At 42.0% G+C, this 24905-nt stretch overlaps 2 protein-coding genes across 3 annotated transcripts; one reads left to right on the forward strand and one right to left on the reverse strand.

Annotated features, from left to right (window-relative positions):
- Positions 1-34: 34 nt before the first annotated feature.
- On the reverse strand, positions 35-17974 carry smap2 (small ArfGAP2). Of its 2 annotated transcripts, none has more exons than XM_062410169.1 (9): positions 17199-17974; positions 6398-6531; positions 5438-5602; positions 5284-5343; positions 5043-5100; positions 4553-4716; positions 4200-4386; positions 3341-3789; positions 35-3257 (listed from the first exon to the last, which is right to left on the reverse strand). In XM_062410169.1, exons 1-9 carry the CDS (start codon positions 17302-17304, stop codon positions 3132-3134), a joined length of 1449 nt encoding a protein of 482 aa, XP_062266153.1. In that variant the 5' UTR covers positions 17305-17974; the 3' UTR covers positions 35-3131. The 2 variants fall into 2 exon arrangements, with proteins under 2 accessions (XP_062266153.1, XP_062266152.1); XM_062410168.1 differs by having other exon boundaries at positions 3341-3792; positions 17199-17958.
- A 210-nt stretch (positions 17975-18184) lies between these two features.
- Positions 18185-24182, forward strand: trappc3 (trafficking protein particle complex subunit 3). The gene is made up of 5 exons (XM_062410351.1): positions 18185-18349; positions 19340-19437; positions 21238-21337; positions 22924-23106; positions 23410-24182. The coding sequence occupies exons 1-5, from the start codon at positions 18308-18310 to the stop codon at positions 23527-23529; spliced, it is 543 nt and encodes a 180-aa protein (XP_062266335.1). The 5' UTR covers positions 18185-18307; the 3' UTR covers positions 23530-24182.
- The last annotated feature ends 723 nt before the right edge of the window (positions 24183-24905 follow it).

The raw sequence follows: 24905 nt of genomic DNA on the forward strand, positions 1-24905 counted from the left end.
ATCTGGACGCAAAGTCAATAAAGTTTATTTGAATCACAAAACATTCTCATGAGTTTATTATGACATCTTCAGAGGTGAAACGTGTCACCGAACTTATTCAGGTCGACTCAAGATTTTGAATATAATCAAAACATGATTTATTTTGTATGTTTCCACATGGACAATTATCATGTTACATATTTTGTGGGAAAATGAAATCAAAAGGAGCAAAGTCTATGAAAAAAATGATGACATACTATATACATATTCATCAACCTTATTTAAGAACATAACAGAACATAATAAACAGAGACAATCTCATAAGGAATAAAGAACAATATCTTGATTGACAAGTACATAAAAAGATACATTCCTTTATTTGCTTTTATTTGACAGAAAATATACCAAACCCCTAAAAAGGAACTGATTTCAAGCAACCTTCAAAACGAAAGACGGTTGCAGGTGAAGCCTTATCGCCCTCAGGGATGAATTTTCACTCCCTTTTTCGACAAACACTGTCATCACTAACCGGCAAACGGGCTGTTGCAGAGCAGAACCACCACTTTTCAGGCTGGACTGCTTTTGGCAGCAGTATCGTATTATGCCAGAGTACGTTCATTTGTTTGCCACCTATAGTGGCGCCCTTTGCATATTTACCCCTCACTCAAAAAGTGGCAACTTAACACCAAAGTGCTTCAGAAAGACTGATACTATTTACAGTAATGGCTTCATGCAGATATAAGAATGAACGTATCTAGAAATACTCTGATCTGAGAGATGCTTTGCGTGGAGTTGTGGGGAAAGAGGGTTGGTCAGTGTCCGTCACCTCTCGGTGTTTCAGTTCACCTTTCTCGCACCATCTGTTTGTCGCCTCACAATGTGGTTTGGTCAAATTGTAAACGCCTCAGAAGGACCTGAAAACGCATTTGCCTATGTCACAGTTTGCTCCTAATCCGATGATACGACATTTATAGAACAACTCTGATGAATTGAACGATGCGGCAAAAAAACAAAAAAACAGGCAGCGTTGACCAGAGAACATTCACAGGACACAAGTGTGTGTTGCCAGACAAGAGTCACGGAATAATACAAAAATACCCCAACAATACAAGTATGTTTTCAAAATTAGTCAGGTACATTCAGGACACACGATCATCAACATTTTCTTGGTCAAACACTGATGGACATGTACAGTAGAGCGCAGGACACATTCCAGAGACACATTCGGACATCAGAGTAAACACACGGGACAAACAGTACAATCAGAGCTAGATAAACATTCTCCTCATGCAATTCAGTGGAAGCATCTGAAACACAACTGATCTGTGCCCTTTAAGTTTTTCCTCGTCCCGGCCTCTCTCCTATTTACAGACATTCAACATTAATTGAGGCCTCTATTGTACAAGGTAGATTGTTAACTTGAGTTTCGTGAGCGCTTACATGATAAAATTGCATGCGAGTGACTGTTTAAAGTGTTTTTTTACCCCTTCCCAGGGAAAAAGCACAGTGAATTGCAGTTATAACTAAACATATTATGAAAGAACAGATGAGTCTAGTAATCACTAGTTAAGTAGCTGTACAGTAAAGCAAATGAGAACACTGTACAACCGCATTAAAGCATTGATCTTTGGTCTACCAAAATCCCCTTTATTGATTCTAGAAGATGCTTTCTGTAAATTGAGTAGCAGACATCATTACTTGGGGCTGTTTGGGTAGGTTTCTGCAGCTGAGTCGGTGGAAATCTAGGAAATCAACGCATCTCGCGATTTCTAAAATTCTATTATTGTTGGATAGGTAGGACATATTGAGGAGTACGTTGTTTTTTCTGGGTTTTACAAATATTCTTATTAACACAGAGCCAGTCTCTTTTGATTGTGCAGTTTAATGGTATGATGACTGGGGTAATAAGTAAGTAAATCTTAATTCCAGAATTTTTTATAATCACTAAATAGCAGTTCTTCTCAGAAGCGGGGAAATATAACTTTAAACGAATCTCCAATCAAATCACTTTTTATAAAAGCCTATATGATGGAGCTGAAGGAAATAAAAACCTGTACATACAAATATTGCTGCAGCTAAAAGGACTGTTAGCTTAACCTGAAGCTTTCACTTTAGCAACTATTCGAGAAGGCGCACATTGCTTAGCATAGCACATTGCAAAGTCATTCTTAAAAGCTTTGCTCGAGTACTGTCAAAGTCATCCTGTTTAAAAATATGAATAATGAAATATTATTTAACCTCTTAACATCTTGCTTGTTATAGAACTATGTATAAGGTAATCACACAAATTGTCACGTTAGAATAAAAGCTCAAAAATCTCCTTAACCTATATAAAATTTCAGATTGCCTGGATGATACCATTTGAAATGATATCACATATGTATTTAAGATCCCTTTTGAGGTTCTCATTAAAAAATGGGTCAGCTGGAAATTTCAAAAAAAAGCTGGACAAAGATTTTGTGTACATCGGTGCAAAATCCAGGACCTCATAACAATCCCTTCTGGTGTAAATTACCCTGTTAATGCCTCAACCTTGCAACAAGAAATATTTCCCTCCTTTTAGAGAAAATACTACTAGTTCCAATAGATGTCAGTATTTGAGCGCATCAACCATTGAAGCTACGCTAGGCTAACATCATTGTTCGATATACCCTCAAACTACACACACTAAGAGAGAGTAGATGTATCCATGTGTATTCTGGACTCTAGTCAATAAGGAATTGTGACATCCTCCAAAAACCAAACTTTTCTTGAAAGTCAAGCAGTTTGTTGACACCCACATCCAGCAGATATGTATGTGCATGTGAACACGCTGACATCCAGGCTATAGTAACAAAAGAAGATGCATAGACCTAACCACTGGCCTCTGGACCCTGTTGTCTTGGTCGTCATACCAAAATGTTCTGAAGGCAAGCATGGAAATCTGCAAAACATGGCCATTGATGGGACAAGAAGAGAGGAAGCATGGGCGGAGAGGAGAGAGAAAGAGAGGTAGTAGTGGTTTCCGCAACATCCTCCTTCACACGGGTCTCCTCCTCCTCTTCTTCCACCCTTGCATCAGAAAATGTCTTATGGAGAGTCCAATCCACATGTTCCCACTACTCACTTCCCCCTCTGTTTTGTTGGTCCTTGATACAAGTTCTAAGATGGGTTCATTTCCAGACGTGTGCTGTCATGTGCACTGAACTCTGAGTCGTTGAACCTCCCATGTGTTGACTGCTGTATCCCATCATGTCGTTGGAGTTGTAGACATTCATGCCGGCCATGTGCTGAGTCATCTGAAATCCCCAAAACCCACATTAAATCTGTTTTTGTTCTAGAAAAACTGTGTCCGAGAACTTTCAGTTTCATCTTGACTCACCTGGGCAATGTTCCACTGTAGCTGCTGGGTTTGCTGCGCTCCATAAACCTGCTGGTGTGGTAATGTGGTTAAACCGCCAACCTGCTGCTGTCCCATCATCCCACTCTGCTGCTGTCCCATCTTACCACCCTGCTGCTGTCCCATAATGCCATTCTGTTGCTGTCCCATCATACCCTGGGTCATCGCCGTCATGTAGGGCAACGTCACGATGCCAGTCGGCTGAGCCATGACACGCTGGGCACCCATTATGCCATTCTGCGGCCCCATCATGCCATTCTGCTGTACTCCAATCATAGTGTTTTGTTGAACCCCCATCATGCTGCTCTGTTGCTGTCCCCTCATCGCCATTTGTGATGTCCCCATGGCACCTCCCATTCCAGCTGTCTGGGCTAAGGAATGGTAGGAACCGTACGGGTGTGTCGGGTATCCCATTTGGTTCATGTACAAGCCTGCTGAAAACAATCACAGACAGGGAGCAGTGTTATACTCTCTGATGAGACAAACCTAAACTGAATGGACTGTTTAGTATCACCACTTGGGAGCAGTGTCTGACACTATTTGCAGATCCAGGAGCGGAATTAGCCTTCATTTGCAGTTAGAAGTGAAGTACACAGTGGGTCTTTAGGGCATTTTCATGGAAAACAGAGAAACAAACATTTCACTTGTGGGCCAAAACCAAATCAACTAACTAAAAGGCTCAATGGAATTCAGGGGAACTGCCGGGTCTGGTTGTAATTCCCCTAATTAAAGCACTCTGTCTCTATTTATAGTTAATAGGTCCATTATTACCACAAAAATATAAGTTGATTCAGAAAAGATGGTGAAAATAACCCCTCATAAAAATGAATGCAGTCCTCACCATGAGGAGCCATACTGCTGGCATGCACTGAGGGGGTGGAAGCATACAGGGAGAGAATAGAGTCCTTGGACAGCTTCTTGACTGTGCCCTCCTCTGCTTTGGGTGCTGGATCCAGGAACAGACTGAGGTTTGCAGGCACAGAGGCAGTCACTCTGCTCTGAGGCATAGAACTGGAAACAGGCTTTGGCTTTTCATTGACAGAAAGACAGAGAGAAAAAAGGTTATCGATGGTGACAGGATGCAGGCAAAGGTGACAAAATAGGCAATTTAAAACACCGCTATAAGGGGCAGCTATCAAAACCCCCCGGGGTCCTGTGGAGAGCGTACGGTGTGCACAGTGTTTTATCTCCTACCGTTGTTTTAGCGCAGGAAACAGAGGAGGTTGTTGGCAGAGAGCTAAATAGATCCAGGGCAGAGTGTGCCAGAGGTGAATTAGGCACCGCTGGGCTCCGTGTTGTGTTACAGTCTGGAACACATCCTCCACCATTAGATACTGCAGGACTTGGTGCAGGGGCATCTGACCGATGGGAGATGGAGGTATGGTTATGACAATAATGGTTTCAACTATGGTTGTAACTTTAACTATTTTCATATCAATCTATCAAATCACAAATTCTTGAACTGTAACTAGATATTGGTTGGGTTTAGCTTTTCTGAAGAAAACAAGCTGGATTCAGGTAGAAATCTATATATCTATACAATGCTGCATGAGTGTGAGTGTGTGTGAGCGTGTGTGTGTGTGTGTGTGTGTGTGTGTGTGTGTGTGTGTGTGTGTGTGTGTATGTGTGTGTGTGTGTGTGTGTGTGTATGTGTGAGCGTGTGCGTGTGTGTGAGGTAGAATACCTAGTCCAAGCAGGTCTGTAACAGACGGGGAAACTGTCTTCGGACTGATGTCTTTTTTCTGTCAGAACAGACTAAATGGTTATGATTCATGTAACACATCTCCAGCGACAAACAAGACAGAGTCTCAACAGAAACTCTCCTGCACATCTGAGTCTCATCTATCTCCAAGGACACGATGAGGTCAGTTATGCCCTCTTAATGCTGTGATACAAGCAGCGGGAACATACAAGGATGCACTCACCAATTTCATCTTCTCAAACACGACCGGTTCCTTGGGTATATTGTTGCAGCTTTTTTCTTTCTGCACAAAGATATGTGAAGTCACTCTTGCAGTTCTTTTCTGTTCCATTGATTGAGACACAACTACAACACTTTGAGAGTGTGTGCAGACTCACTTTGAGCATCTGGATGTCAATGACCTTATCCATGTACTTCTTCTTATCATACTTGTCCCTGATGAAGATCTCTGCAGACTGGTCTGTCTCAGGGCGCTGGAAGCACTCGGGTAAGAAAGCCTCATAGAGACGTTTGGCCTTCGCATTTCCCATCTCCTGAACACACTGTGGTCACCAACACACAACAGGTAAGCAGTCTAATAAAGGAAAAATACAATATCCAACATACTCATCCTAATGTGTTTCCAGGGATTTAAAAAGAAGTGGACTTAAAACGATGTAAATCCTTTTTGTGTATGTATGTGGAGAAGAGAAAAAGAAGAAAGGCGCTGACTGCAGGAGGCATAACGCTGACTTTGCCGCCTTTCAAACCCAGACAGGATAAGCAGCATACAAATGAGAAGTTGTCTACTTCCTCTACTGTAGGTATGCGAATGTAAAAGTATTAAAACTATCTCCCTTTCATGCTTAATCATGGCGAATCCTTTTTGTACTGTTTCAAAGTATTGATCCAACAAATGCTCCTTTCTGATGCAAAGGAGTTCTCACGCTATGATAGTGTTGTTACAAAATTAGAAAAGTCACAGTTTGCCAAAAGAAATTCTAGTGCGCAGCCGTCAAGGCGAGTTTGTTGTTTTTAAGTACATTACTGCTTCAAAGTGGAGATATGTCAGCAGGAATCATTGAAACCCAACATCATGTAATTTATATCTGTTTGACACACTGTCTGTTCACACCGATCGTGACGTGAAGGCCATAAATGCGCAATACAGCTTAATCGCAATTTGTAGTTTGGCTTTTTTTTAGCGATGTACTTACAGGATTCTTGCTGTTTTGTAGCATGATACTTGTGTCATTGCATTGACTTTGCATGTAATCTTGACGCGCGTATAATAACACTCTAACATGTAAATAAATGTTACCATCTCTGTTCATATCTGTATCTGCGCGACCTCTGACCTGGACCTGCTCCTGCGTCCACTGATCCAGGTTGACGGACTTGACCTTGGAGATGTGAACGCCCAGGTTTCGATGAATACCAGCACAGCGGATGCAGATAAAAATACCCAAATTCCAGGACGCCCATCTCGGACCTGGTAAATGAAAGAAGACCGATAATGTTAGAGAGTCTTTAGGGGAAGCTGATGAAATACATGGACAATGAAACAACTGAGAAAAACTAGAAACATATATGTTTGTCTTAGACAAACAGTGCAGTTTCACTCCCTCCAGGTGTTACTCATATATTGCAGTCACAATAATATGAGGTACTCGTGACCACTGAAAACAAATCAGTTAATCTTTGCGTCCAAGTAACTGGTCAAAAGTAGATGAATGTCCCTAAAGGCTGAGTTGAGATAGACAGCAAACAGAACAGCTCCGGCCACTGACTGTCGCCCACGCAGGCCTTAAAAAGAAGAATATCTAGAGGTGTATCAGGGAGGTAGAGGTGGTGGAAGAGAGGAAGTAGTACAGAGGCTGAAGAACGATGAGCAAAACTCAGATTAATTTTGGCCCAATTATCGAAGAGACAAGCCTGAAACCTCAATTATGAGTTTGAATTCTGCTGGGAACACGTCTAATCCCGAGTAAGTCATGGGCTGTCCTGACACATAATGGGATCCGATAGGAGAGTTAGCCTACATAATCGAGACTGAGAGGAGAGAGGGGGAGTACACACACACACACACACACACACAAATACAGGGCCTGGATACCTGCAGGGATGATTACTCATTTGGTCATGAGCTCTGTGTGTGTGGGTGCAATGTTATCCAAGTAGCCTATTTTGTCCATTTTACCGCCATATGTAATTGTGGGCTGTGTAGCCAACATTTAGCCCCTTGCATTATTATTACATAGCTTTAAGTGTCATATCGTTTTTGCTTGTCTTCCTTCTATCTGCAGAGCTGTCAGGGTCCTTCGCCTAAACAGGCTCTGAGAGGGGGGTAAATACAACACAACCCCATTAGTCTATTTTTTCTGCTCAAATTATGCAATCGTCTTCTTCAAAGAGTACAGTCGGCTTCAAAGAGAGCGCTGGTGCTTCTCTCCCGACAACCCCCTCTTCTCTCACCCCTCCTCCACTTCTTCTCTTCCCTCCATCTCCTCCTGCCACATCCCTTCCTTTCCTCTCCTCATTCTAGCCAAGTTCCAACCTCCCCTCTGCTTATGTCATCACCTTTTACCGCTCATCTCCGCAATGAGTCCTTGCTTCCAGCCTAGGCACAAGCTGGTGTGCTGTGGTCTTTTCACCACCAGGTGGAAGAGCGGCTTTCAGTTAAGATTCCTTCTGCCCTGAAGTCACTGTGCCATGTTTATTAAGAAAGGCCATTCTATGCAAATGCAAGAGGAAGCCGAGTTCGAGAGGAGAAAACATTCAAAACCTTCCTCTTTGTGCCAGCTGCGGAAACACTGAGTCTAGGTGCTGAGTCAAATAATAGCCAATTGTCTAGGTTGCGTCCTGAGCTCTGCACGCTAAAACATAAACCATTATTCTATTTGCATTATTAACAGGAAACCACTGGACAGGGAGTGACTTTTCATGTGTTTCCCTTTTGCTCAATGTTATTCTGAAATTGACAAACAAAACAGACAAAAAGAGGCAAATAGAGCAAACCAGTAAACAATATAAACAGACGGTCAGTGGTCAGACAGATGTCCATCATCCTGACCGTCTGGCTGGAGCATTAGCTGTCATGCCGGCTAATAATAGTAGAACTACTCCTGCAAAGCCTGCTTAGCTGCTGTGAACATTGGCACTGTCACAGGGAAAGCATAGATGGTCAATTGTGTTGAACTCCCCAAATGCAGGATTAGTTTGTCCTCTTCATCTTCATTCTAAGGCTCCTGCTGTGTCCTGGCCACCATTTCTAATCGCTCTCATTCACAAACCCAGCCTCCCTTTTCTTTTCCCTTGTCCAACCATATCTCTCTCTTGCAGCTCTAATTCTCTTATTGCCGTACATTCTCTACCCTTCACCCTGGTTTTCCCAAATTGGTTGTAAATATCATACGAAGTTCTATCTCTTTCCGGCCATGCTGTGTGTCTCCAGAGAGGTGAGTGTTGGTCTGCTAGCCCATTGTCTGGGTTGACCACTCTGGTCAAGTATGAAGTTTCACTTATCCAGTGAAACAATAGATGTAATTGGTTGACTGTTTTGCAGGTTTTCATGGTGCCCAGAGGATGAATTCTGCTCAGTACAGTTTCCCCTTGACTTCTCATCTGTCTGAAACACTTCCAACATCTGAATGGATTGACTTTTTGTTTTAAGATGAAATTTATGTACTTATATGTGGTTAGTAATGTACTTGTGGTGTCCAGCTAGGAGCCTTTCTTGGACCCATTTTGTTCCTATTAAACAATTATGATAATTTGGCCACTGCATCTTAATCTAATGCAATTCATTATAATACATGTTTGTTCATAAAAAAATTATACCTATTCCTGAGGAAAATTCTGAATTGGATAACATTTCTTAAATGTTAAAACTAAAATTACTAAAAATCAGCAAAAGTTATAGGGGCTTTAACTGATTAAAATCAAGATACTGTCATTACAAACAAGATTTGTTCAGCTTGATACATTATGAAGGCAGACTGAACACTTCTCCTCTCGTCCTACTCTGGTTTGTTATTTAAATTATCTCCTTTTTTTTAAAATTTCCTCAGGAAGGAACGTCATTTACGTCGTCCAAGATTACGAGCAATTGTCAACATACATTTTCAAAGATGAACAGAGCTGAAGATGAAACATTGAAAGTGGATAACCCCTGCTCCCTGCACCACAGGAGCTTTTTTGTTTCCAATCAATGCTTGAGACAGGACCAATGTGCAGTATATCTATCCAGCAGCAGTGCTCACCTCCAGGTACTTCGAACAGATTTAGTAGGAGGAGAGTAGGAGGAACAGTCTGCTAAAAGAAGGAAACAAACAGGGTTTGCATTGCACATTTCTCCTTTTCTTTTTTTTCTCTTTATCAAAGACCAGCCGCCAACACCTTCTTTGAGCTATAATTAAATACGCAAGGTTTGACTAATAAATCAGTCCTCAGGGTTTGCATAAGCGATTGATGAATCACCCTGGCAAAAAATAAAATCACTTTGGTTGTCAAACATGCAGCTTGAGGCACACCCGGGAGGAAAAGGCCGAGACGGGATGAGAGCGGGAAAACGGAGACAAAAAAGAGTGAATTTTTTTTGGGTCATCAAAAAGTGGACTTCAGCTGTTTGATGACCTGCTGGGAGGTGCAGGGGGTTTGACGAGGAAGAGGCACAAGCACAGCTCTATAATGAGCCTCTCTGTCAATCACCCAAACACACAACTCTATTTACGACACTTAAGAGAACCTTCACTTACAACATGTATTCTTTTTCTCTTTACCACTATACTTATTATTAATTTGGAATAATTTTTTAATCCATTAAATAATACGTGCAATTCCATTTGCAAATTTGATTAATTTCTCTATATATTTATAACCACTATTAAGTTTGGATAATCATGCTGACACATGTTGTCTTTGAGTTTGTATGCATTTACCTGCTTCTATTGCAGTACATAATGGTATATATTAATATATTAGCAGTACATTGGGAACGGTTAAGCCGTTGAACCATACAGTTTTAAGATTAATTAGTGATTTATGGCTAAATGGATAAAATCGACTTGACTTAGAATATCAAGTCTACATTTATTGTAATCAACGTGTATCAATGTTATAATTTTGACTGAAACTAGTGTGCAGATATATTTAACTTTTTAAGTTTGTGCAGTTTATTTAAAACTGTTAAATGGACTCAAGTATGACTCAAACAAGAGCCTGGAATCTATAACCATAATTCTTTGGATATTTCTAAGGATATATACCTATCTTTAGTATGGAAAAATAACACTACAAACATGTATGATGCATTAACAAACACACAGCAGTATTATCCAGACTTCTTCTACCAAAACCTTTGGTCAGGACATTTGTAATGAAAACAACGTGGGTGAAGAAAGCTTAGCTTCGAAATATCCAGGGACGAGAAACAACAGATCCTGGTTCTTGGCTCATTCACAGCTAATTTGCGTAATAAAGGAAGTAAAAGACTGTTTCCCAGTTCTCCTGCTGTGAGTTGCATTAACTGTGCTCTGTTCAAGGTTTGAAGTTCTGCGACAAAAGTTATTCCAGCGCGTCTAAAAGATCAGCGCTCTGTGTGGTGCATCACGTTTATAACAGAAATCTGGAGTATTTCAAAGACCACCTTTCAACTGGTGCCCAGCAGACAGCACTTACATATTCACACTTGTGTTCCACGCCAACATGGAAAACCTGTGTGTTTAGTGTCTGTGGTGAGAGCAATTAGAAGCTAGCTGACATATTTTTCTTATTAAAATAATAAATAGCCATCAGGTGGCTTGTGGCCTATGTCAAACAAGCTAAACTGAAAAAAATTGAATCATATTTTAACATCTCTCTTCTTGATATGCACAAATGGAGACAGACACAGGTCCACCATGTCATACAAACAGATTTGATGATGTACACACACAAACACACACACACACACGCTCGAGCAGGTGCATATGGCTCATTAGCCCATATCCCACAAGGATGAACGGCGCTCCATGCATGCACCTAGTTAATCCCACAGGGCCTCAGTCATCAGTGGATTCCTCGCCCTCCGACACCACCACACAAACACTTGTGTAGAGTCATCCTATTCTCGAGCCCCTCAGCAAGAGCACCAACCCACAAACCCTGAGGCCACCCAGTGACCCAGTCACAGTCTGTGCTACACAGATGGACCCCTATTGATAATTTACTAATACGCACCCACCATCTGTGTCACAATGTGAGTGTCACGACTGTGAGGCTGCAGGTGGGTCACTGAGGTTGAATGGATGATACATGGAAACATGACTGAGACTCTCCGTCCCTCTCATCACTTTTCTGCTGCTACTTACACACTGTTGCTTGTACTCTCTGTGGGTCATATGGTTATCTCCACAATGTTAGACTGTGTTCTTCGATCGTATGTTTAATTGTCTATTTGGAGGTATGGAGGGATGGATAGTTGGATGGATGGATGGATGGATAGATGGATAGATGGATAGATGGATAGATGGATAGATGGATAGTTTGATGGATAGTTTGATGGATGGATGGATGGATGGATGGATAGATGGATAGATAGATAGTCTTGATTCTAAACTGGGATATTCTTTGCAGGGTAACCTCTTTTCATACACACACGTATAGCCCAAGGCTTATATGATTCTCTTTGCACTTCTACAAGCCCTGGCTTACATGGCTGTAGAAACATTTTAGTCCTATGTTCAAGCAATTTTTTGAGGGTATGACCCAGCAATCCCACTGCTAACCATGCTCCGGAGGGCAATATAGGCTAAAGTTAGGGTAAGCCCACTTTGGACATGAGGTAGGATAGTGCCAGTGTGAAGCCTTTCTTACCCTGGGGCTTAAAGCTCCCTCCGACCCAGGCTAAATGTAGTGTGAAAAGCCAACCTTCATCCACTGTAATCCCAAAAACATGATGAGAGCTAAAGCTACACCCTCTCAGGAGATATCTGCTTTCTCTATGAATATGTTGACAGTTGCATTTTCTTTCTACCCACTTCTATTCTACAAGGTGCTCCTGGCTGTTGTCCACGATGTCCCAGGTAAACCAGCTATAGCAGGTTGATGTTTGACATGATCTCACTGCACCTGATGCACCTCAAATGGCATGTCAACAACCTCAAGAGGGTTCAACGTCATCACCTCATCTTGAGACCAGACTTATAATAAATCAAGTTCAGGTGATGCTTTATTATGTGTTATAGAACATTCCAGGAATAATGTTTAAACTGCACACAGAGTGGGAGGACCTGGGTGGTTTAAAGGGGACCCAGTGGGTTAATATGCCCACATGCCTGCAGCCACGCCAGTGTATTAATGTGAAGTGTACTCTGTCACTGTGGCTCCCAATCCATTGTACATGTGTGACTTTGAACTCTCTGCCAGCCGTGTGGGAACAGCCAATCACCTACTTGTCTCAAAGGAAATCCCTGCTGGCCTCTGATTGGATGAGATTAAGTGGTGGGAGGGGCGGTGTCGTGGAGGGATAAGGCATGACATCGCCAGGTGATGTCTCCACAGCAACCAAGGCTCGGTATGTACGTAAACACAAGCACAATAGGAGACAATAAAGGAGGCAGGCTTCTATTCTAGCGCAACACACACACACACAGAGACACAAACACATACACACACACACACACACACACTCACACACACACACACACACACACACACACACACACACACACACACACAAACACACGCACACCCACAAAGCCAATTGAGACTGAAGCCAGAGGGTAAAGTGTTGACCACATTATGCACCTGCCTCAACCTCTCGACAGGCTCTTATTATTATTTGCTGCAGGATTTACAGTAAAGAGGTTTCATTGTGAGGAAATGATAGGCATACAAATACTAAAGAAAGGGTTAGGGTTAGGTTTAGGTACAGAGAAAAGAGAGAGAGACTGATGTACCATAGCTACATTGCAATGGTACTGGTACAGTAAGAAGAGCATTGTAGGGAGATACTGTTTGTTTTTTTCACAGGCTGGTGTAAAACGCAGTCTTTGCTCCACACATCTCACCACTTCCTCTTCGCTCTGAGGGAGGGAGGTGATAAACGCACGGTAATCTGCGCCAGAGCAAACAAGATTACACCGAACCTCATCACGGGCCATATGGCCCAAAGCCTGACTCGAGATGAGGAAGTGGAGGGGACAAATGAGTTTAAGGTGTGCACACGCAACATGTGGGTTTTGCAGGAGTGTGCATCCACAGAAGGGTAACACTTAAACATGTGAGAAAGTGTGCTGAACAGGAAGGAGGTGAAACATCTCGGTTCATGCACCAGCCGACATCACAGTGTCTGTGTTTTAATCATTACAGCTACATGGAAAAAGGTGGGAAATGAGATGAATACTGAGCCAGATGTTATTTTTTACAGTACATGCAGAACAGAAAATTGTGCTTCGGGTTGTAGCAAGAAATACACCTTGACATTTGACCCATGAATCTAAGAGAACTCAAATTGGCCAGAAGGATCCCTTCAAGGCGTCTGTAAGATAAAACAATCTCAAGGTGGAAAAAAAGGTTTTGTGATGACTTGGTGACCTTGACCTTTGACCTCCAAATTCTAATCAGGTCAATCCTTGATTCCAAGTGTTCGTTAGCACTGGATGTGATGACATTTTCTATGGATTTTTATGAAACAGCACAAGCACAAGACCACAAGGTCACCATTGCCTTGATCTTTGACGTTTTACCAGAAAAGTCTGATCGTTTAATCCTTGAGTCAAACTGAATATCTGAACCAAATCTAAAGAGATTCCCTCAAGGCCTTCTTGACCTATCGTGTTCACAAGAACAGGAAGGAGGGACGAGCCCAAAACAAAATGCCCCCGGCAACTGGCTGTCATTGGAGTGGAGGCCCAATCGAAGATGATTGAGGAGTGAGACGTGACAGGTCTCAAATTAAAACAAGGCTCAATCTTCAAACCAATCAAATGTATGTTTTTTCCCTCCTCACAATTCCACTGCCACACAAATGCACAGCAGACACTGGGCTGTTTACATCCTGTGCTTTTGTTGATTGTAGTCAAGACAACAGTCACTTCTCTATGTAAGCTGCAAGAGCTTGATCACGACTGCTTTTTTAGAATCGGTCACGAGTGTGATTGCCTGGAGCCAAACAACAACAGTCTAGTGGTTCTATTTATATTTTATTAAAAGAGTATGAAAAGGGCATTTTTGTGAATAAAGAAACACGTGTTCCCAGTGTGTTTTACAAGTTTTACACAAACCATGTCATTGTCTATGAACTGTCCAAGCAGCGTGTGGATGAGAGGTTTGATAAAACACGACATTGAGATTTTTCTGTATTTCAGAATTAAGCGAGAAAACGGGAAAAACAACCTTAAGAGTAGAGATGTTCAGATACAGATATCAGCATTCGAGATGCTGGGTTGGAAATCGGTGAGTACACGAAAACCAATCTGATACCGCGTAGTTCCGACCAGATAAAACTGCAACTCTCTTTCCGTGACAATCACTTCTTCTTCTTCGCCGCCACAAAACTGTCGAAAGTACAGTTTTAAGTGCGGCGAGAAGAAGATTCCTGCTTGTGTAGCCGTTGCCAGAGCTGTAATGCTGATCAAATGTCAGTTTGGTCATATGTGTCATTTGAAAGTCCCACAAATATAACAGCAAAAAGGGGCTTGACGTGAGCTTCCTCACTTACAGGAGCAATCGTTTGAATTTCAATATCAGCAAGGCGGTGTCATTCAACGTTATGTAAGTAGATCTCCAGAAAAAATAATTGCATCCGTATTTTTCTTTTCTCAACACTTGACCTGCTCACTGTCTCTGATGAAAGACTCTGCAAGGCCTCATCAGCACAGTCGATCATTTGGCAGCAGAAGAGACTGAAAGAGATACAGAAACACAAAGACGGGGATGCACACACACACACACACACACTCACGCACACACACATACACACACACAGGCACACAAACACCCACACACACAAAAAGAAATATAAAGAGACACAGAAAGGACACCCGAGCAGTGACATTCATACAAATGAACACAAAGCACTGATACTAAGGTTAACTCATTTTCCAGAGGTCAAAATACTGTCTGTCTGTCTTAAACGTCTACCCCCCCCCCCAACATCCTGACACAGCAGTGCTCCATGAATCCAGAGATCAACGACCACGACTTATTGATCTCACATGTTTCCTCCCGCTGAGTCACGAACCCGAAGGCAGTGGAGATTACAGGGAAGGATTTTTTTTTTTTTAAAGCCGTGACACAACTGATACACGAGTATGCACTTATAGCCCCCCCCCCCCCTCACTTCCTGTTAAAGACAGGGGAAGCTGCTCGTTGCTATCATTCATAAAGTTTTCATGAGGAGGCCAGCTCCCCACGTGACCGCGTGCTGTGATTTACTCCCATCCAGCGGCCTTCCACTGGGGAACTAATGGCCGAGCCGGGGAGCAGAGCCAGTGACGTGCAAGTGACGTGTTGTGTCATTCCTCGCACCTGCTGTGGCGTCACAAGGTCGATCCCATCAGGCTCAACAACACGTTGCATCAGAACAAGCAGCGCACGGGTATCATGTGGACGATAGGTGCACCAAGAGATACGTAAGAACAAATCACAAAGATATGACAGCTCTGTAATTAAGACTGAAAAGTAACTGAAAATACCTTCTGTTACAATTCGTTTATCATTTTGCCATCGATTCTTTCGGGTGAAGCACTTTGTGACCTTGTTTAGATCAGTGCTACACAAATAAAGTTCTTATTGTTATTATGTTATTACTGTCAGTGACACAGGAGGAGATTCAACCGGCACCTGAGGTTTATCTCTGAGGACCAACAATAGTTGTGTCCACCAAGGAGCTTGTGTTTTTGCATGAATTTGTGTCTTTCTTTCTTTGTCTATTAGTTGGCAAGGTTACACAACAAACCACAGGACAGGTTACAAAGAAACTTTGATCAGGGTGCAGATCCAGGTTTTTTCTTTTTACTTTATTTAATATTGGAGATGGGACGTTCTTTCCACATTCTCCTTGATTCCTCAGAGAAGAATTCAGGGATGCTGAGGGGAAATAATCAGTTAAAGAGACGGATATTAAGGAGTGTGTGTATTTATGTGCAAATCAAACTAAAAATCTGGATCTAATGAATGTTAACGTGGTATATATATCACATATGGACCTGCTCTATAGTGGCACACATACATATATTTTGAGCAGTGATATCATCAACTTTCACACAAAAAGTTGGAGAACCAGTTTGTGGCTTCAGTCCCTTACTTGTGAATTGGTGAAACAGCAATGTTTACCTCACCACCAGTATGGCAGAACAGGTTCAGCCAACAGCTGATGACATTGTCCAAGGCCTGCACTGGTCGAGGCTACAGTCAGAGACGGGTCAGTGGGTAAAACGGACTCAGTGGCTCTGATGCTGCCACGTGTGTAGTAATAATCCTTCAATATACTGTATATCAGAACTAATGCAGAAGTTCATGTTGATCTAAGTCAAGGGAAATCCATAAAAAAACCATAGACCTGCAGTATCTATCACCATTATGAGATTATTGTGTGTCGAGTTGAAAATGAGTTTTCTTATTCACTTTTGTGCTTTTGTGATTTGTTGTGTTTTCTCATTTGCCGTTCTGTTTTCCCTTTGCTGTTGTGTTTTGTCATTGTCATTGTGTTTTGTGTTTGTTGTTGTGTTTTGTCATTGTCTTTGTGTTTTGTCATTACTGTTGTGTTTCTCATTGTCGTTGGGTTTTATCTTTACTGTTATTTCTCGTTGTCGTGTTTTTTTCATTGTCGTTGGGTTTCCTCTTTGTTGTTGTGTTTTTCTCTTTGCTGTTGTGTTTTCTCATTGTCGTTGTGTAGTGTCATTGTCGTTGTGTTATCTCATTTGTCGGTGTGTGTTTTATTTGCCATTGAGTTTTGTTGGGGGGGGGGGAGCATGGCATCATAGGGCTGCTTGCCATGCTCCAGCCTTGTGAGGATGTGGCCCCGTGCCTTGCACCATAGTACAATTTAATTGGCCGAGAGAGCTCATGAATGCAACACCGCATTTCTGCAGTGTAGTAAATGTACACACACACAAAGAGACACACACACATGCAACGACCATCCAGGACCCAATCACAAATAAACCCACCAACCTTTGGAGTCGCAGTCGGCGCAGAATTTATTCTCCTCCCGCGCCAGCAGCGAGGTGAGGACCGCCTGGTATCTGTCCACGTCCTTCACTGATCTGCCCGTCATCATCGCACCGGTCCGACCTCCTCCACAGCCCCTGCGCCGCTCGGTCCTGAGATCAGCCTCTCCTGTATATGGCCAGATAGAGAAGTGTGTGAGCGGAGGATTGATGCGCTCCGTCGCTCCTTCCTCCTCGATGTGCAGCTCGGATGGGATGACCGACTCTCAGCCAACCAGCACGCGGGTTACAGGAGGCGCAAATAGTCCTGATGGAGACGTGAGGTGGAGGAACAGACCATGTGACCGAGCTGAGAGTCAAGATGTGATGTTAACTTTGAAGAGGAGCGAGTGCTCTTCCTGCTCTCTCTCTCTCTCTCTCTCTCTCTCTCTCTCTCTCTCTCTCTCTCTCTCCCACACACACACACACGAATGCAAACAGTTGTTATACATAGCAGAGCTTCCAAAGTGTGACCAGTCTATCGAGTTATAAAGAATACACATTTTCCAGCTGCATTAAGGAAAAGATAAGGTCGTTCGTTTTATTTAATTGTTAATATATGAGCTGTACTGCCACCCTGTGGTCACACGTGAGAAGTTCATGTGAAACACATGTCTGCTGTTCTTCTCCAGAACGCCAGAGGGCGATGTCTAAACTGTCGAGCGTAAAATAGCAGAAGAAAAGTTGGTGAGACAGCCGACATCAAGCTAGTCAAAGTTAGCTAAACCATTACCGGAAATCATCTTCAAAATAATGTACGAAGATTGTATCACGTGTTGAAAACGAACGCTGTTCTGAAGAATGATCTGTAACAGTATCACAGTTTTAACTGTATTTGTTTGCTCATCATCTCCGTTGCCGTCCTGCTTTGTATCGCTCACTAATTTCCCTCGATTCATATTTTAGCTCTGAGGTAACGTCGGAAGTTGACGCTGTCATCCTAGTTGTGCTTGACGTTGAGCGGAAGTGAGCCACCCCACCGGCCACTGCGGAAACAAACAGTTCAGCCAGAATCAAATAAATAAAGGATTAATCGCGAGTCGCCTCCTGGTTAATCCCGTAACTGTGTCCACAATGTCCCGGCAGTCCAACCGAACAACTGACAGCAAGAAGATGGTAGGCGATCAACGTCAAAGCCCAATCTAGCGTGGCTAGCTAGTTAAATGCTAACCGCAGCTAAATAGCGTTAGCGCTCTGGTTCACCTCGGATTAATGTCCTCCTCAGCCACACATCCTTGTTTGACGCAGCTCGATTTGATTTGAGCAGCTTTTAAAACATTAGGATACGTATTTAGATTATTGTTGAGCATTGCATTTGTTGACGTGTGTCCCCATCTCACTGCGTTAATTTCAATATCAAAACAATATGACTGAAACATCTTCGTGGCTGAGTTGAACTCAATTTCCTGTGAACAACCTTTTATTATTCTCAAGGAAAGGACTCAACAACTCTCGTGTCATGACAGGGATCAATGTTATTATTATTATTATTGGTATTATAGAATAGGGAGGTTCTGCAGTGAAGCGTGAAATATTTCATGTGAAAATCTTATACATCATATTGATTAATTATGAAAGGGTTAATAAAATGTGTGTATCGATTTTTAAAATCTTTATCTTATGTTTGATATTAGGTTTGATTTCAGCACCAGGAGCTGTCCATAGCCGACCTGTTTAACCCCCTGCAGCAGGAAGTGGCCCGCTGAGCGTTTATATACACATCTAAACATTAGTTGATTTCAATAGAGAATCCTAGATGCCTGTTTATTTATTTGTTCTGTCTGTAGTATTTTAAAGACATTCCTCTTAAGCTTAACATACATGAACTGACGCTCCTTTAATGCGTTGTTTTCATTGTGAATGAACAAAATCAACCCTGTGATCAATAACGTATTGTATTATTTAAACATGGCCATTCCAAAAAATCTGTTTGGGTCTTTACGAAACACAAGTCAGTTAATATAAGTATTACTTGATTTTAACTGAACGTTCTCTGATGTGTTTAGCATATCCTTCTGCGAGTGTATCTGTGTTCTTGTTTTTTCCAGAGCCTTTAATTAGTTTATACTAAATAACATGACATTTTTGATGTTTTTATATTTTTAGAATTCTGAGCTGTTCACACTGACTTATGGGGCCCTGGTCACCCAGCTTTGTAAAGACTACGAGAATGACGAGGAAGTCAATAAACAACTGGACAAGATGTAAGTATGCACTTCTATTATATCCTTGTCAAGGGGGGAAGTACCACAGCAGGAAAGTAGGAAGGATGCTTCCGCCTTTGTCCCAATCCAAAGTGACTTATAGGTAACATTAACTAATTCAAAACCAACACAGGAGACAAAAGAGATGAAAATCAGTGGCAGTATCACTTCAAACTTAGGCCTTTCTCTAAAGTAACTCAAACAGGGGAATACTAACGATGGAACACTCAAAGGTCCTGACAGGAACAGACACACACTCTCACACAAAAACAGCCTCACACACAGACACAGGTCAATAATATAGCTGAAGTGCTACATGAACAATACATTCATTTAAATAGTCTTTACCATTGAATGATGCACGCAAAGCTTTTTAAAAATCATGTATGTTTTCATTTAGTTTATTATGACATGAACCCTTTATTGGTAACATATATCTTTTCATTTAGGCTAAATTTCAAACAAATAAATGTATAGCATAGTATAAATATATATTTTGCTGAGTTCATATCGAGAATGTAAATAAATGTTAACGTTTTGCTTGTTTAACTTGGGGAGGAGAGGGGGGTTTGATTTGTGTGTGTCTCTTTGGCTCACAGGTTCCCACATTCTACTGTTCTCTGCTCATAGTTTACTTTGGCACAAACTGGAACAGTGGGATGAGGTCATGAGGTTTTACTTCTCACACTTAAGTGTCGGAGGTTCCCCAAGAATCCTGTTATTTCTCAGAGTCTAAGAGCTTTGAGGTGAACACTGATTTGTGTTTTTAGGAGAGAAAAGAGCTCAGGAATGTCCGACTAGACACTCATAAGATTTAGGTAAAAGGATTGGTCGATAACTCAAAAATTCTAAATATCCTGTCATGATGACAGTACTTTGAACTGAATGTACTCTGCTTTCCTGTTTGTACAGCAGGCTTAATCTCTGTGAGATGAGGTCTCTCTTACCTGGCCTTAGAAGGCAGCAAGTCTGCACTGCCCTCTCTGCCAACTGGTCAGAGACAGACCATGTTAGGAACAGGACACATCAATTGGCTTCAGACTTCCAATCCTAATTGTCTTAATTTTCCTAGTGTATGACCCACAAATAACTTGAAACTTTAGTAACTGTCTTTTAACTCCTAACGGACCCCAACTGCTGCAATTATTCCCATATCAACTCTTGACCTGCACAATTATCAAATGACCCGAGACTCGACCTGTCACACACGATTAAACACACATGCTACATACACAGTTACTCATATCTAATGGGTTGTGGCCTGCTCATCCTCCAGCTGTGGTGGTTGGGTTGTATTCTTTGAAAAGTATCTGTGGATTGTTGCAGCACAAAGCCACAGAGAACATGTCCACCACTGTCTTATTTTGTCTTTACTCTCAGTAGTGACAGTTATCTGAGCAGAAGTTTAGGGATCAAAGTTGGAGTCAAAAGCTTCAACAATAAAAAAAAACTTTGTGGTGGACAAGGCTTCAATATTTTTTACTTGCCATGTTGTGGAGCAACAGTCCACTTGAGGTCGAGAGTATCTGACAACAAACATGGCGATGTTGTTCTCATGACTTCCAGTGGTACTGCTGTTTTGCCTGTATCTGCACGTTTTCAGAAGATGTGCACAAATACGAACAAATGCAACACACAGACAGAAGGCATATATGTGTATACAAATGTAATGTTAGGCATAAATGAGCCTTTACCTGACCTTTTGCAGTTCTGTGCTTTAGTCTATAAAGACTAAGAGGGCGCTGAATAACTTCGTCTGTCCTTCTCTTGCTTCTCTCTCTGCCTTTCTCTCTTCCATAGGGGCTATAACATCGGAGTGCGTCTCATCGAGGACTTCCTGGCACGCTCCAGCATCGGCAGGTGTCAGGATTTCCGAGAAACGGCAGATGTCATTGCGAAGGTAATTGCGAAGGTTCCAGGCCAATCAGAGCGTGACCGTGGATCTCTACCAAGATTGAAGGGAGGGGGGAGAAGGAGCAGGAGGGAGGACAGGAAGCGCAGAGTAGAGAGAGGGGAACATGATGAAACACCCTAAAAGTGACCAGAGACAGAAGAGAAGGATGGTGGGAGGAGGAGGGAAAAGGGATGATTGTGGCCAAGCAGAGGACAAAGCTCCTAGAAAGTATTACTCTGCATTTTCCTAAATTTGAGGCCAAGATCACATTCCTCTTTGCTTTGTGTGATAGTTACCTTGATACTCGGAAGGTGAGGATTCTCTTACATGTGGAATCAAATGTCAGTTGCTCTGTATTCAGTGATACTTCCTTTCTCCTGTTTCGCAACTGGCTACAGCAGCGAAACAACTACAGCACGTCATGTCGCGTCTCTCTCTAAAGGAGTCAGTCGTCTTGTCATTTACCGAATCACCCAGCTGATTACATTACAGCTGTACTTCCAGTCCTTCCTCTCTGTAGTTTTCTCTGTGGAGAGGCAGTAGGACTCAGGGAGACAGTGAACATTGTGTGTTCAGCGCTCCAGCTGTTTTCAAGGTGTTGCTGCAGCTCGCAGCTCGGGGAGTCATACCACAGATGTAACTCTACACGAGCTCAGGGAGCTGGCTCATGGTCATGAAGTGAAGGGTGATGTCTGTAAACGGAGGAGCACTATGGGACAGAGGTTTGGAAGGCACGGTGACAGCCTTGCCTCAGGATATCACATGACCTGTTGCCAAAATAATGTACGAGGCCTGTGATTTGATCAAAAACAGATTTTCCTGAATTATTTCATTATTTTTTTATATTTTCAGTGTTGTTTTTTTCACCAAAGATAATTGTGTTGATTTAAGGCAGAGGTACTGGTCGATTATCTGTTCTACATTTCTGAGTCAAAATCTTCCTACTGCCACTCCATGTTTTAATTGATTGGAGGGGCCGAGCTGGCATTTTGTTAGCTTCATCAAATTTTTTATTGGATGAGCCAGTTTGTTGTCCGTCCTGCAGAAGAACAGTAGCAACAGACAACAGTTACCAGAAAGGTATGTACAGTTAACACTGTCAGTATTCCTGTCAGTATTCCACTAATACAAACACAAGGTTTCCTGCAGCTGCTTCACAAGTAAAAGCTTCCTTCAGAGATGATGACTTTTACTGTGAAGAAACTGAAAATCAGTGAAGGTGGTTAGTCCATCAGTCAAACTGGTTTAGCAATGATCTACAGGCTCAGTTGATGTCAGAGAAAGTCCCATAATAGCAAAACCTTAGTGTACAAGACAGATCACAGCGTTGGACATTGTAACCTGTAATAATAATACTTCAGTTGGTTTTAGCACGTGTTCTGGATAATAGAAGAAATGTGTCATTAACTCTGGCTTTGCAGCTTGTTTCTTTATGTAGCTGTCCAAATCTAAAATCTAAAAATGTGTTTTTCTTATCTTCAAGGGATGTGGCACAAACTATTCCACCATGAGACATCACTTTTCAAGTGACTAATCCTGCTGTGTTTTATCTTTCACCAACTCCCCACCCTGTTGTGTTTTCTTTCGATTAGGTTGCATTTAAGATGTACCTGGGAACCACCCCCAGTGTGACCAACTGGAGCCCGGCAGGAGATGAATTCTCCCTCATCTTAGAGAGCAACCCGTTGGTCGATTTTGTGGAGCTGCCGGACAACCACAACACGCTGATCTACTCCAACCTGCTGTGTGGGGCCCTCAGAGGGTCACTGGAGATGGTAATTACCACACTTATACATCAATAGTCTGAATCATTTGCAAATGTATTATGTGGAGGAGGAAAAAAAGAGGTAAATACTGGCACAGCTACTGTCACAAGTTCTTACAACTAATAAAACTAACAAAGTCATTTAAAAAGTAAATGTTCTTCCTTGGGTCAGTAAAGATAAACAGACCCTTCTTGGTGGAGTTTTTATGACAACACAACATTAACCAACGAGAATAAAGGTCTTCAATGGGAAAGTGTGTGTATTGATGTTTTTGTGCACGGCATCGTAACTGATCATGAATCGTTGTTTTAGGTCCAGATGGCGGTGGACGTGAAGTTCGTCCAGGACACTCTGAGGGGGGACAACGTTACAGAAATCCGAATGAAGTTCATCAAGAGGATTGAAGAAAATCTCCCGGCAGGGGATGATTAATGGAACCGGAGGAGAAGCAAATGCAAAACATCTCAATAGGACGTTTCCCTGCAGTCTTGAATATTATATTAGAGTTGAAAGACTCTGTATAAACACCACAGCCTGGATCTTTCACATTCAAGTTTTGAATGGACCAATGGCCTATGTTATAGAGAGACTCCCTTACTTCTAGCATCTTTGTCCTCCTGTTTTATTTTTTTCTATCTGCGTTAGGAGAAGAATGCAAGGATTTAGAGGAGACAACTTAGATTCATCCCAGAGAAATGAAAAACTGTACACTATGTAAACACAGCATCAAAACACAGCTCGGCTACCTTGATTCATTTATGGGTGGTGAAAACATGTATTCAATGACCTGTGGTTCAATTTGGCAGTGCAGAGGAGTGAGACAGGGAATTAATCTGTCACCGTTTCTTCATTTGATGTTTCAATTTATTTCCCTTTTCTTCGTGTGAACATGTGTAGGCTGTTTATATTTTTTTTCCGGTGTGAAGCTGGAAAGCCCTACATTGTCATGTTTTCATGTTTTTGTCTTGTTTTGCTTCATTTTCTTAATTCTTTACAAGATCACATTCTATATTGCTGTCAATTGTCTGGCATGATAATTTATGTGGATGCATAATATCAAATAAATGCAACATATTTGAAAAGAGGCTTTTTTTCTATCATGTTTGTGGACGTTTAGAGGAGTGAGCCTCTGTAACAAACCAAATTCTAAGCCTAACCCTAAACCAAGTCCAAACCCTCAAAAATCCAATTTCATTTGTATGGACCAGCCAAAAAATTCTGACTATGTCAAAATGTCCTCACAATGATAATATGGAACCAAAATTGGCCCCCATAACTATAGATAGACATACACACACACCATGTCCTCTGTACCACCTTGTCAGTTCTGCTTCAGGGTGCTGTGAGAGTGTTATCCCTTTGGAGTACTGCAGCCACTCTGCAAAGGCAAACAATAACAGACATAATGTCTGTCTTGTGTTTGTTCAGGGTACATGGAAGTAATCTGTGTGGTTGTGGTTGTGGTAGTTTGTGTGTGTGTCTGTGTGTGTGTATATGCGTGTGTGTGCAAAAAAGCAAAGGCCGCAGTGCTTGGTTCTGGTTGTCACACCTGTGAATGTCTTTACATCACCCATAAGTAATGAACACAACTTCTCATTTAGTATCCACTGCACACCTCGTCAATAACTTAAAAACACAGACGTCCATTCACACACACTCTCACATTCACACACAGACACACACACACAGCTGCCGCTTTAGAAGCAAAAATCTGTTCTGGATATACAGGAACAATGTTTTTTGTTTTTTACCGTGTAACAGAACAATAACATTTGTACCAAACTCTTGAGTCTGCTTGAAGCACTTAG

The sequence above is a fragment of the Platichthys flesus genome, chromosome 17 (assembly GCF_949316205.1).
Source record: "Platichthys flesus chromosome 17, fPlaFle2.1, whole genome shotgun sequence".
Classification (NCBI taxonomy): domain Eukaryota; kingdom Metazoa; phylum Chordata; class Actinopteri; order Pleuronectiformes; family Pleuronectidae; genus Platichthys; species Platichthys flesus.